Source organism: Arthrobotrys flagrans (assembly GCF_004000055.1).
Source record: "Arthrobotrys flagrans strain CBS H-5679 chromosome Unknown unitig_3, whole genome shotgun sequence".
NCBI lineage: Eukaryota > Fungi > Ascomycota > Orbiliomycetes > Orbiliales > Orbiliaceae > Arthrobotrys > Arthrobotrys flagrans.
In genome coordinates, this window is record NW_027137547.1 from 3,381,651 (window position 1) to 3,394,462 (window position 12,812).

General features: G+C 47.2%; 6 protein-coding genes across 6 annotated transcripts; 3 read left to right on the forward strand and 3 right to left on the reverse strand.

Moving 5' to 3' along the window:
- Positions 1 to 327: 327 nt before the first annotated feature.
- Positions 328 to 1,142, forward strand: DFL_002363 (uncharacterized protein; the record flags this gene model as incomplete). Its single annotated transcript, XM_067631137.1, has 4 exons — positions 328 to 400; positions 463 to 598; positions 661 to 811; positions 879 to 1,142. The coding sequence occupies 4 exons, from the start codon at positions 328 to 330 to the stop codon at positions 1,140 to 1,142; spliced, it is 624 nt and encodes a 207-aa protein (XP_067493712.1).
- A 382-nt stretch (positions 1,143 to 1,524) lies between these two features.
- On the reverse strand, positions 1,525 to 2,652 carry DFL_002364 (uncharacterized protein; the record flags this gene model as incomplete). The annotated part of the gene is made up of 5 exons (XM_067631138.1): positions 1,525 to 1,565; positions 1,623 to 2,122; positions 2,187 to 2,311; positions 2,383 to 2,422; positions 2,534 to 2,652. The coding sequence occupies 5 exons, from the start codon at positions 2,650 to 2,652 to the stop codon at positions 1,525 to 1,527; spliced, it is 825 nt and encodes a 274-aa protein (XP_067493713.1).
- A 378-nt stretch (positions 2,653 to 3,030) lies between these two features.
- DFL_002365 (uncharacterized protein) lies at positions 3,031 to 3,691 on the forward strand (the record flags this gene model as incomplete). The annotated part of the gene is made up of 5 exons (XM_067631139.1): positions 3,031 to 3,073; positions 3,153 to 3,214; positions 3,295 to 3,441; positions 3,503 to 3,610; positions 3,680 to 3,691. The coding sequence occupies 5 exons, from the start codon at positions 3,031 to 3,033 to the stop codon at positions 3,689 to 3,691; spliced, it is 372 nt and encodes a 123-aa protein (XP_067493714.1).
- A 485-nt stretch (positions 3,692 to 4,176) lies between these two features.
- Positions 4,177 to 4,738, reverse strand: DFL_002366 (uncharacterized protein; the record flags this gene model as incomplete). Its single annotated transcript, XM_067631140.1, has 3 exons — positions 4,177 to 4,304; positions 4,372 to 4,448; positions 4,515 to 4,738. 3 exons carry the CDS (start codon positions 4,736 to 4,738, stop codon positions 4,177 to 4,179), a joined length of 429 nt encoding a protein of 142 aa, XP_067493715.1.
- A 283-nt stretch (positions 4,739 to 5,021) lies between these two features.
- DFL_002367 (uncharacterized protein) lies at positions 5,022 to 8,267 on the reverse strand (the record flags this gene model as incomplete). Its single annotated transcript, XM_067631141.1, has 8 exons — positions 5,022 to 5,117; positions 5,174 to 6,252; positions 6,308 to 7,094; positions 7,157 to 7,308; positions 7,395 to 7,564; positions 7,653 to 7,915; positions 7,970 to 8,045; positions 8,257 to 8,267. 8 exons carry the CDS (start codon positions 8,265 to 8,267, stop codon positions 5,022 to 5,024), a joined length of 2,634 nt encoding a protein of 877 aa, XP_067493716.1.
- A 76-nt stretch (positions 8,268 to 8,343) lies between these two features.
- On the forward strand, positions 8,344 to 11,120 carry DFL_002368 (uncharacterized protein; the record flags this gene model as incomplete). Its single annotated transcript, XM_067631142.1, has 12 exons — positions 8,344 to 8,532; positions 8,606 to 9,040; positions 9,133 to 9,252; positions 9,348 to 9,557; positions 9,626 to 9,746; positions 9,814 to 9,998; positions 10,060 to 10,120; positions 10,184 to 10,383; positions 10,450 to 10,479; positions 10,561 to 10,641; positions 10,707 to 10,764; positions 10,840 to 11,120. 12 exons carry the CDS (start codon positions 8,344 to 8,346, stop codon positions 11,118 to 11,120), a joined length of 1,971 nt encoding a protein of 656 aa, XP_067493717.1.
- Positions 11,121 to 12,812: the final 1,692 nt, after the last annotated feature.

Consider the following 12,812-nt stretch of genomic DNA (forward strand, 5'->3'; position numbering starts at 1 on the left):
TGATCCCAACAGTTTTTGGCTTTGCCATCGGCCAAATGACGATGTCGAGACAATATTAATACAAGGACACGAGAGCCCTGTCTGACTTCACTTCCTTTTCGTCATTCTTGGGTCCATCCTTTTGAAATCGAATTCAGCGGCGGTAACAAGTAACACCGTTTTCATAAATTAAATTCTATTCGTTTCAAACGGTTTTGCCTTGATTAGTCAGAATAACAGCTGTGCCTTTCCCTTTGCTCGGCATACCCCGGATTAACTACATCACCTCAATCCCGATCACCACAAATACACACATCCAGACATTCATAAATCCTTACATTCCAAACAATGTCGGCACCGGAGCGGCCTACCGTCATAAAGGCCCTCCTGATAGGACCTTCCAGCAGTGGGAAGACGTCTTGTAGGCTCGATCTCCTGTAGTTTCCCCGAGAGTTCACGTAATTAACACCGGTCTTTCGTTAGTACTGAAGCGTTACGTCGATGATGTGTTCGAACCCGATGATACAACCACAACGATTGGAGTAGACTTTCGAGAGAAGAAATTTACGATAAATAAGAAGCTTTATCGGTTGTTATTGCACGATACTGCGGGACAAGAGTATATATCAAAGGGGGTGGATGAGAAAGTCGTAGATTGGATTCTAATGCCTGAATTTCTAGACGCTTCCGAACGTTAACATCCTCGTATTACCGTGGCGCGCATGGAATCCTCCTCGTGTACGATATCTCCAACAGGGATAGTTTCTTATCCATGCCTAGGTGGTTTGAGGAGGCAGAGAAGTCCGCGCCGGAAGGTGTAATCAAGATTCTCGTACGTTACCTTTTATTTTGTTTTTCAATTCGCAAGTTCGTATATTAAACGGTCCCGGAACGTTTAGGTCGGCAATAAAACGGATCGTACAGCTCAACGCGCGGTCAAAGCTTCCGAAGGCGAGGAATTAGCAAAGAAATACGGCGCCATCCACTTCACCGAAACAAGCGCCAAGACAAGAGACCATGCGAAGGAACCGTTTCAAAAGCTCGTCGATACTGTTCTTTCGACACCGGGCGCGCTGGATCTGAATAGAACGGTCGCTAGTAGAGCAGATGCAGTTGATGTGTCAGGTCGAGGACAGGCACAGGGAGGCGGCTGTGCTTGTTGAATGTCGTTCTTGCAGGAACGATGTCATGTCGGAATGACGGTGTTGGTTATCATGGGTTTTTCACGGGCTCGTTGGGTGTATATCTACGATATGGGATGGCAGCGGGCGTTTCCTTCTTCTTCTTCTTCTTTTTGTCCATCAACTTGGTGCTAATTTGTTTTCGCTTTTTGATATACCCTTTCCTCCATCTTTGCCCTACCGTTAGAAGCAAGCGTTTTTATGTCTTTTCGGTTGCTCGTTATATTCTACTTAAAGCTTGCTTCAGGACGCCTCGTTTTACTTCTTCAATTAGGGTCGATATTTTAATTGCTTCTAATCAGCTGCGATACACGGGATAGAAATCGCGATTGTTTACCTTCTAAAGTATTATTTTACGAACGATCTACTCCTCCTCCTTCTCTCTTCGAAAGAACTCGAGACAGACTATTCATAAATCAGCGTCGTCCTTTAAACCCACCGGAGGATATCGACCGAACTTACCATCCTTAAACCCCTCCGGATTCTCCGAAATCAACCAATGCCCCGCCTCCACATCCCTCAACTGAAACCTCGGAAAAAACTCTCCGATCAACGGAATAGTCTCATCGGCCACATACTTGCTCGTCGTCCCTCTCACAAACAACGCCGGTTTCGTAAATGACTTTTCGCCAGGAGTGAACGGAAACGCCGCCATCTCATCCAACGCCCCACCGAGAATCTTTATAGGAATCCTCCATCTGAATTTATCATTCTCCTTGTTCGGTTTCAGAAGATTCGTAAACAGGAACTGACGGATTGCGACGGATGGTTCGTAGGCGGCGAGGATTTCGTCGGCTTCTTTGGTGTTTACTATTGCGGTGTTTTCGATACGAGCCATGGCTTGGAGGTATTGAGCGAATTGACCGCCGAGTTGGGCGTTTACGGGGGCGTTGTCGACGGCGATGATGTCTTGGATGAGGTTCGGTGAGCGGAGGGCTACGGACATGGCTACTTTGGCACCCCTGTGCAGCTCGGTCTTCTTTTAGCTATTGATATGGTCGGGTATGTAGGAAAGTTGGCCCGTACATTGAGTGACCGATTAATGTTGGGTGTTTGAGCCTATGGTCCTTTATGAAGTGCTCGACGTCCTCGGCCATGGCGGTGTAAGTGTGTGGAGTGACGTGAGGACTCTCGCCATGGTTCCTTAGGTCCTGTCGTTATATTCTCCTCGTTAATATCTTATTCGGGAGATATATCTCAGCGCTAGGCAGCTTGTATATACCAAGGCAAAAACCGATCTATTCAGTTCCTTCACGAGCATTCTAATTACAAGTCACAGCATATTAGCCATCACATCCAATATCATAAAGGAGTAGCCTTTTAAACAAACGATGAAACAGCAAACGAATGCAATGGAAAATATATCTTCTTACTTACTGATACCGCGATTGTTCATCTTCGATCCGAACAGCCCATGCATAAAAATAATGGGCTCATGCCTTTCGTCCCCACCCTTATAGTGAGACTGCGGGTGGTGTAGGGTATACGACATTTTTATCCAAGATTTCGCGGGGTGAGGATGAGAATGAGTCGAATACAGACACCGTTGGACGGTAATACTCGGACTGAGTCCCGCTCGAGATATGGGTCGGTATAGAACCCTCATATTTTCGAAGCTGCGATAGCCAATGCGATGCCAACGTCGAAGTCGTGAAGGGAGGCAGGCTGGGACCAGGGAAGACGAATTTTGGTGTTGAAAAGATCAAGTTATGACATCGGCCAAATTTCGGGTTTCGGACCAATTAAACGTCGCATGATTCCGCAGCAAGCATCACAGGCCGTCCTCATAACCTCCGACACAAAAGTCCACCAAGACCACTCCGCACCGACCCTCTAAAACCCAATTACGTCGTCGCCGTTCCAGCCAGCCATGACGATTCACGCGACCGCGTTCGCGATACCGACTCGGCAGTGTACTACCCCACCTCCCTTCCTCCGAAAAGCTTCCAACGATTGACGAACCGCATGCTAACATTGTCGGGTGTTCTCTAGCCGCGAACTGGGCGGATGCGAACAGAAGGGTCATTCAGTCTTACAGACTATGGCAGCGGGCGGTCAGTACCCATTCCCTCGAAAACCGTACCGATATTCCCGGCCGAATTGAAACCCAAACTTACCAACCTATGTTCCACAGGCACCCGAGATCGTCAAACTCTACCTTATGGACATTGACGTCGCCGCCGTTCGATCCAAGATAAGACAGGAATATGAGAAACATAGACATGTCAAGGATATTGGCACTGTAGATGTGCTGTTGATGAGGAATCAGATGGAGTTTCAGGTAATATTATCGATGGAGTGGACAGCTATGGGAAGGCTGACAAGCAATCCGGAAACGATAGGAGACGATGAACTACTGGAAACAACTGCCACATCTTATGAACTACTTCAGGACGGAACAGGAGCCGAGTACACATATTCCAAAGACTTTTATGGATAACTTTTTGCAGGTGAAGAAGGATCACTTTGAAGGTTGATATCAGGGAACCCTGCCACTAACATTACTTTGGTACGTATAGGGACGGAATTAAACATCTCTCTTGTACATTACCGAAGTTGCCATTTTGGCGTGTAACATCCTGGGGTTTACGGTTGATCCTACGACGAGAAGCTTCCCATAGAAGAGGGAAACGGAAGGGTAGAGATAAAGCTCCTTGGTATATAAAATACAAAGTACATACATTCCAAAAAAATATAATCCGTCTATTCTTGAACGCCGGTAAAATAAAGCAGGCTTTTTCGTATACCAAAGAGTAGAATCTGCGGTATATGTGAAATCCAAACCCTCACGCTATGCATATCGTACAATTCTCCTCCTCCCATATTCCATCATATTTCCGACCAGAGTCGCCCACAAGTCGAGAAGTCTGGCGACAAGGCAAGAGTCGCCCAGGTGTCGCACGAATGGTTGTGATTTCCTCCACCCTGGTTGTGTGAACCGACCGGCAATCCCGAGACTGGGGATCAAGATACCAGCGATAGACTCCAAATCTAACGGAGCCCTTCGACCTTCCCCTCAAGCCGAACGCTGCTTCTCTGCCAGAAAACGTTGCTTCTCGGCGATGAACTTATCGGTAACGACATCGCAGAGGTCCCTCAGGTCCGCTAGGCCTTTAATCAAGGCGTCCTTCGCGGTAATCTCACCTAACCACCGATTCCAAACGTTAAGAACTCCCATTCAAAAACTCCCATTGAAGCAGTGGTGACCAACCGTATGTCTGTATCCGCATGTTCATTTTCGGTTCCGAAGGATGTGGTATCGAGTATCCGCAAAATTCAACTTGAGGACTGAAAACACACACTCAAGTTATCAGCTACCATCTCTGGGTACCCACGGATCGCATAAATCCATACTTCTTCATGATAATCCACCGTAACGCATTCCCCAACGTATGGTCTTCATTCTCGAACTGGAACGATGCGCAAGAATCATCGTCCGTTGCGGTGCCTAACATGATGATCTTGGCATTGTTTTCATGGGTGAGATCGAGCGGTTCGTCGTCTGAGAGTTCGGAACCGGCGACATTGGAGGTGGCGTACTCCGGGGCATCCGGGAGGGTTTCGTCGTGGTCTGCCATGGTGGGCGGGTTTTTTTTGAGGTGGGATGCGATGTGATAGGTGGGTGGAATTCGAGAGCAATATAAAATTTCTTGGGGCGTCGTTTGGCGGTTTAAAGCCGACTGCTAACATCGCTCAACGCAAAAGTCCGAGTGTCATTTTGGTGTCTAATAGACAGTGTGATATCGAGTATGATAGGTAGACTCGACGAGTAAAATGAATAATACCAGGAGGTGAATATATATATCGGTTGAAGCCAGAATATCTACAAAGGTAGCAACACTGCTAATGAACTTATATCTTTTATATATCCAAGACGCCAAATAGAAGGTTTGTCCTCCTCCAGTAATCTTCTGCGGACCTTGACATTCTTTCTCGTTCGTCCGTTCCGATAGAAATCTAAAACGCATTAGCTTGTCGGGGCTGGTAATACTCAATAGAAAATGCCTTCTCACCTTCTCTCTTGTACGCTCAACAAATTCCCACGAAAGTACTGTTGTGCTTTCCCTGTTCTTATCGTCTCCGCCCACATCCCGCCCCGTAACTGTCCGAAAGGCGTTATCTAGGTAGGTTGCATCAAAATAGGCTTGTAAAACTTGTTCCCGATTAAGAGGATTCGCTGGCGGGTGGTCGGGCTCCGCCTCCTCGCCCTTTGCATCTTCCTTTGGTCCATCGTCCTCGGCGGTTTCATTCGTCTCTATACCGAGACCTGAAACCCCATTTGTCTGTTTCTCCGCTGATGTTAGAGATGCCTCCAATTTCTCCCATACCGACTTCGCAACATTCCTCTTGAGAGTATCAGCTGCATCTCGAGGCCATACATCCGCACCGATTTCGTTCATTGATTGAACCAGCGCCTGAAGGAATTTAAACACCAGCGGTGACGGCTGAATAGGAAGTTTCGGAGAACCCTCCCAAAGACTATCAAACGAAACATTAGAAGACCACTTCCGCTTCGAAAGATCTTTCCCGAATCCACGCAGCGCCCTCTTCGCCACACCCCTTGCAAGGAAATCGTAAAGTCTACTTGTGGTGTCCTTGCCAAACCAGCTCAGATCTATAATGGCCTTATTCTCATGCTGTGGGGATGTATTTCGGATGACTGTGATAAACCGAAGAGCGATACACGCATTTCCAATGGGCTGTGGTGACTCTGTTGCTTCGTCTATCTGCCGCATCCCATCTACAAGGGCCGACAGGTTCGTTTCCAGCAGCCGGTATCCTTCCAGCAGTCCTTCGGAGTATGTGGAAAGTAGGGACTGAGTGTCCTTATCGTTCATTTCCTTCAAACTCTCTGGGGCGTCAACGTCGTCGTCGTCATCGTCGTTCTCTGGGTCCCAATCCTTTTCTTCGGCCATCTTTTTGATATGGCTGTAGTTGTTTGTAATATTTGAAACCCATTTAGCGTGCTTTAGTCGGATAGCTCGAAGGCCAGACTTGTCGCTGTGGTTGACAGCTCTCACCATCGCCTTGAGGTTCCTTCCACCTTTGGCGCTTTCGAAGGAAGATAACATACCAGACCACGAGACAGGCTCTACCAAACCGTTAGCGGGTATCAGTCAGAGGGATATCCAAAAATCGATTTGTACCATTCTTTCTTGCTGCACTGTTGTCGGCAACCAGCGTAGATAACTCGGACCCGAGGACACCTATTCCACCGATATCCCCATTCAAAACCTCGCGAATCCTTGTATTCACAATCTCTCTAATCCTATTGAGAGATTGATTCAAATCCTCGCTATTGAGATCCGATGTCCTTCCCATAACTCCCCGGCTCGCCGCGAGAATGTTGTGTCTGATTTGAACTAGGCTCTCAACTTTATTTACCACCTTGACGGCTTTTTCTAACCCATCGAAGATAGCCCGCAGCGTCGTTCCAAGTTTGCTTGATATCTCGGCCTTGCAACCATCATTGCTCAGGTCGTCGGTCTTGAGCCAGGGCGTGTATTTGCGAATACTTTCGCTAATCCAATTGCCATGAACAGCCATATTGAGCTCCAAGATATCATTAATGGCGGGTTCTTGGAATAGCGGCTTGATCTTCAAAGTGGTCAAAGTATCCGAAAGTCTTCGAGGAAATAGTTGCGTAGACAACCGCAAATTCTCATTCACAAGTCGTATCGCTTCAAGTATAGTTTCCGCTGACACCGTATCTTGTCGGAGAAGGCTGACAACAGCGTTCAGACGAAGATTTTGGAAATACATAAATGTATCCGATGCCGAAGACGAGGTTATTAGAGAATATGCCCCAAGGCATTGTAAAATCTTGCTCGAGTCGGCATCTAAACGGCATAGTTCATGTTCTAGATCACGCAGAATCGTGACTCGGAGATTCGATAGTTGCCGCTCCAGTGATACGATAAATGGCGATTTTATCTGGGCAAAAGATCCGAGTGAGCCACAGGCCGTTGTAATTAATCCTTGTAGAGAGGCCTCACCTTCTCAGAAACCGATCTTCTCAGGAGCCTGGCAAGGATATATAACTTGGCTGCAACCAGCGGCGATTTGTCGCGTGTCAGGGTGCGAGATATTGCGACTGGGCAATTCGAGAGAACTGCAAGCTCCGCGGCAGTTACACGATTCTTTCTACCTGGCTTCCAGGGAAGTAAACCACGGCCATCAGTTTCACCTCACTCCATCCCATACGGTTCGGAATGGTTGTTTCTTTCTCCTAACCTTTGTTATCCTCATTTTCTTTCATAGCAACGGCGTTTGCCGCCTTTTTCTGCAGTGACCCGTAATTGCACTGCTTTGAGGCCTGAGAAAGGTGGGACTCGACCCGTTGGATTGAATCATTCATCTCTATGATCCTTTCAGCGGTCTTTAACAGGTCTCGGTAACTCTCACTATAAAACCGGGTTTGAAAGATATCTTTTTATTAGATTCCCGCGGACCCGCATAAGATGCGACTGGGGTTCAATTGGGCGCTCGTACCCGACCAGCGCGCGGAGTCCTTCCTTCTTCTCCTGCAATGCGACGCGTAGCTGCTTCTCCATCCCTCGGACGGAAACCACGGGATGTTGGAATGCATCCTCCCATTTCTCCAACTTGAGGGCGTCGACCGCCATGGCCATGGCCAACCCTTTCCCAAATTTCCAAGGATTTCCCAAGAAGCAGGTTTCCGTTAATCCCAGTGTTTTTTCCGAACAAAACAGAAATCCGATAACGGATTTCTTAGTTCGCGGATATTGGATTCCCTACTGAGGGATGTTAATAGCCTGGATTGAAGCCACAGTGTGCGGGGAACTGACCACGTAATTGAAAGACTCGGCCGGTGTATGCAGGTACAGATGAAGCCAATCGAGGGAGTGAGCCCGAGAGTGCAAGCTGGAGTTTTAAAGAGGTAACAATCCCTGCAAGACCATTCCAGCCAGCCAAGAACAGCTGCTTAGCTGGAGGGAAGCAAGAGCCAGCAATCGGATTAGATCATGCAGGTGAAGTCCAAAGGGGGATCCCAGACCAAGCAAACGCGCAGCGTCCTAGCAGCGCAACACGTCCGTGATGGTTCCAAGAAATGAACCATATGCATCATCATTACATCAACTTCATTTAGTACGAATTGCCTAATCCTGGGACAGGCACCGCGCTGGATTAATCTTGGCATACGATACGACTAGGAATTCGAATGGCAGACGACTACGATGCGGATTTGGCAGAGGCCATAAGGCTTTCGCTGGTGGACCAGGGAGACACCAGTGCAGCACCAATAACAACAAAACCAACTCGCATTAAGAAAGAGGACATCGATCCACCAATAATTATCCTAGATGATAGCGACGATGATGTCAAGGACGATAAAAATTTGGTCAAAAAGGTCAATGACCAGCTTTCAGTCCCTTCCGGATACCTTTGGTTTAAGATTATTGACATATCATAATTCCAAATAGGCTATTAAAAAGGAGGAAGAGCAGCAGGAACGAAGCAAAGGAAAAAATAAAGCTGTCAAGGAAGAAGATGTCAAGGAAGAAAGACCGAAGCTTTCGAGATTGTTAGGCCTGGATAGAGCCCAGATGGAGCAAGAGCGTCTAGCGAGGCTGAAACGAAAGACACCGGACGACGGCTATGCCCCGCAAGCTAAACATACAAAGTCACTGGCGACACAGGGCCTGACAATCAAGAAGGAGGAACCGACTGGAGGATCATCGGCAGGGCCAAGCAAGAGCACAAGAGGACCCTTTATGACTTTGCGCGACTTGCAAGAAAGAGTAACCAATTACGTTCCACGAGCCACCCAATATCGCGACGGTGTCGTCAAGAAGACATATATCCAGGGAGTTGCCCGTACGCCTGACGATATTACCATTGAAGAAGTGCTTCAGAAGGTAAGCTTAAGGCTATAAGAGCTCTCTCTCATATTCGGACCACCGGCATAATTGCTCCATATGATGCTAATGCCGTCTGACGGGTTGAACAGGACACCCTGCAAACTGCTGTTCTCTCAGCGTATCAATGGGACTTCCTCTGGATTCTAAAAAAGATCAAAACCGGAGAATGTGACCTTGTGCTAGTACTCCATGCAAAGGAGGACGAAGTGGTGCGTACATACCAACTGATCTCATCTTTCGTATCTGCAACAAACCAAATGCAACAGCCTTGAGCGATAGACTGACGCATTTGGATAATTTCCAGGTTGGCCATTATCGGAGGAATCTGTGTAACATCCCACGAACACGACTTTGTTTCCCAGACATGTCTGGGAATGTTAAAATTATGCATTCGAAGCTGCAACTTTTGTTCCATCTCACTTATTTGCGGGTAGTGGTTCCAACAGCCAATCTTACATCCTATGATTGGGGAGAGGCAATTGGGAGAGACAGCAACGAGGGTATCATGGAAAATGTTCGTGAGATGTTCTTGAGTAATGTGTCACAGAGGGTTTGAGGATGATCTGACTTGGTGCCATACAGAGCGTATTCATCATCGATTTTCCAGAATTACCAAAAACTTCGACACAAGGATCGACTAATCCTTCTCACACACCCTTCTCGAGAAACCTCTTACATTTCTGCAGGGCAAAGGGGATGCCGTGTAAGTCAATGTAGACACCTTGGCAGTTTCATAATCAGCAGAGAAGGCTCATAACCGCATCCTTTAGCCGATATCATTAGAAAGGTCGACCAAGTCTACGACTTTACTCAAAGCCAACGGTTGGGCTTCGTTTACAGTATTGGAGGCTCGCATCATGGAGATGAAGCACTTAGAAATGGGGTGTGTGGATTAGCCTCTGCTGTCAGGGATTTGGGGTTAAAGACCCGAAAGCGAGTGGAGGTCGACTATGTCGTAAGTTTATGCTTGCTAATAGTCCATGTGTCGACGGTACATATCGCTTATCTGCTACCAGACCTCGTCTCTCGGAAGTCTAAATAGAGAGTTTTTACTAAGAATTTATCGCGCTCTTCACGGTACGATCCGACCCTGTATTAGTATCAACTTTACCAAGGCTGAGTCAAAACCTTGATTAATAGGCGACCAAGGGAAGAATTCCGTCCAGAATATTCCTAAAAAGTATAGTGGCCGCCAAGTCAAAGCACCAGAGGACGAGAGTACAGATTCGGAGACAGATGAAGATGAGAGTGATGACAAAGTCTGGCGGGACGTTCGGAGTTCCATGCGAGTATACTTTCCGTCTCGCCGCACCGTCGCAACAAGCAAAGGCGGGACTGAGGCAAGTACGCGTGTTTTTGACGTATGCAGCTAACCGACCTCGCTAATGCGCAACATATTCTTGTAGAACGGTGGTACAATATGTTTTCAACGACAGGTACGTACTAATACTTGAGGGTGTACATTCTACCCCTGTTAGAGGAAAGACGCTCATGTGATATCAAAAATCATCATCTAGTGGTTTAACGGTCCTAAATTCCCACAATCGTTGTTGCATGATTGCCAAAGTGTCCGTCGAGGTATGCTCATGCATAACAAGGTAGGGATTTTCGTACTAAATTGTGTGATATCACGTAAATTGGTGGGTTTTAATTTGGAATCTAGATCATATTTGTTCGTTTTTCACAGCCTCGTGGAAACAGTATTGGCTGGGCATACGTTGGTAAGGCCAATTTGTCTCTTACATTCCCTAGCTGCACCCACATAGCTGATCCGGGTATTGATTGACATGTTGCAGGTTCACACAATCTTAGCGAAAGCGCATGGGGTAAATTGGTGTGGGATCGATCACTGAAAGATTTCAAGATGTCCAATCGTAATTGGGAATGTGGTGTTATCGTGCCTGTGACTCTTCCCGAAGGGCAAGAACACACTCGCGGACCTCGAGCTGAAGCATCGACGCCGGATATGGGCGTTTTTTCTGATGTCGTTCCAGTGCCCATGTCCGTTCCATCTGCAGTTCTCTCGACGGTAGACAACCCACCATGGTATTTCGGCGAGTTATGTGGGGATCTATGAATAGTGGTGATTACTACCGTTTATCCTCCTTTCGAGTGATAAGAAGCTGGGGTGGAGAGTGCGGTCTAACCTAAATAAATTTAAAGTTCGGTGAGTTGTCCTTACCTCTTATGCACGAACCTAGTCCACGGTCACCTCGATTATGCAGCCAAACAAAACGGTTGTTATGGGCAGCAGGCAAAAAGCGAGAGCGAGGAAGCCTAAGTGGTCCCAATGATTTTATTTTTACCGCTAGTGCATTGGGGCACGGATAGAAAATTCTTATATTGGTGGTTTCCCTTTTTTGCCTGTTACACCATTACCGTGCCCTTCTTTGAAGGGATCGTTGTATATGGGTGATGAATGTATGTATTTCAGAAGGTAGTGTCAGCACCGCAAAGACGTAATTTAGAGGAGTCTAGATGTGATCACCATCGATTGACCCCGTCGGGAAAATTTTAAGCAGAAAGAGGAACTCATAGCGAAGCCGCCGCTCCTGCAGGTGTATACAATGCAAGGGATGTTTTCCGCTTCCCCCACTTGCATTGGGCTGAACGAGACCAAAAAAAAGTCTGCGTGTAGACACATGTATCCTCGGGGACAATTTAGATTCTCCATAGTTTCTTGTCGTTTCCACCGGCTCGCGGTTATTATACTTAGTCGTATCATAGGAGTAAAAGGTTCTGGGCCCCTCCTGAGGACGGTGTTAAAATTGCTCAATAGATTGCGCCTTTCTGAACCGTCCCGGGTCGTATAGATGAAGCAGCTAGTTCTTTTCTGAGTGTCCATCGAGCGATCGAGCGAGTTCGAATGGAAACATCTCGGCCGGCGCTAAGTTCATGCCTGTTTGAGAAGACCTGATAGACCAGACGTCGTTGATTCTGTCGTCGTTTGAACTAAAGCTAGCGAGCAGTTGATACCGGATGGAGATGAAGAACAGAAACAAAAAGAGATCAGTTGTGGTTGGTGATACTGCAAGATGCATGATTGATGCTGGGGCTTGGAATGTGCCCGGCTTGGGGAGATTTAACAGACGACGGCATATTACAAGTACGTTTTCTGTTGGATATCGTGAATGAATCTCAGCTCCTGCTGCCCAGTTAGTATAACGGCGACTTGGTATATCAATATGTTGGGTCTGTTAATGTTTGTCTCTTCTCGATCAGATTGTTAGGTGGGATGAGAGATGTGTGTATGTAATGTAGCATGGAGCTTTGTATGCAGTGCGTTGATTGTTGAAGATTTAGGGCCGTTAGTCTCTTGAGCCCAGTACCGAGGCATCTTAGCTTAGAAACTAAGGCGACCCGCCACTGAGCTTCACTATATAGCTTATGCCTAATTGGTATAGAGGGTTCTCTGACGCTCACGGCTAGTATTCGGAGCCACCGGCGGTACATGTGAGCTTCTAGAGCGTCTTCCCCACCCAACTTGGCTTCTTGAAGGGGATCTGTGGCGGCCTTGAAGGGCAGCAAGAAGGAAAAAAAGCTGGAGAAGAAACTGCAGCTCGGCCTCACAGACCACATAATTATCCAGGATAGCCAATCAAGGTTCCCGCAGGTAATTGGGGCCTGCAGAATCCCATTGGTTTCGAGGTTTGCGATATGTTCCCTTCGCGAAAAATTGCGATTCGAGTTTCCAGTCGCGGCCTAAAACTGCAAGCCATGTCCTGGACATACTTAGCATTGCAGAGGACCTTTCCACCTATCGAAATGA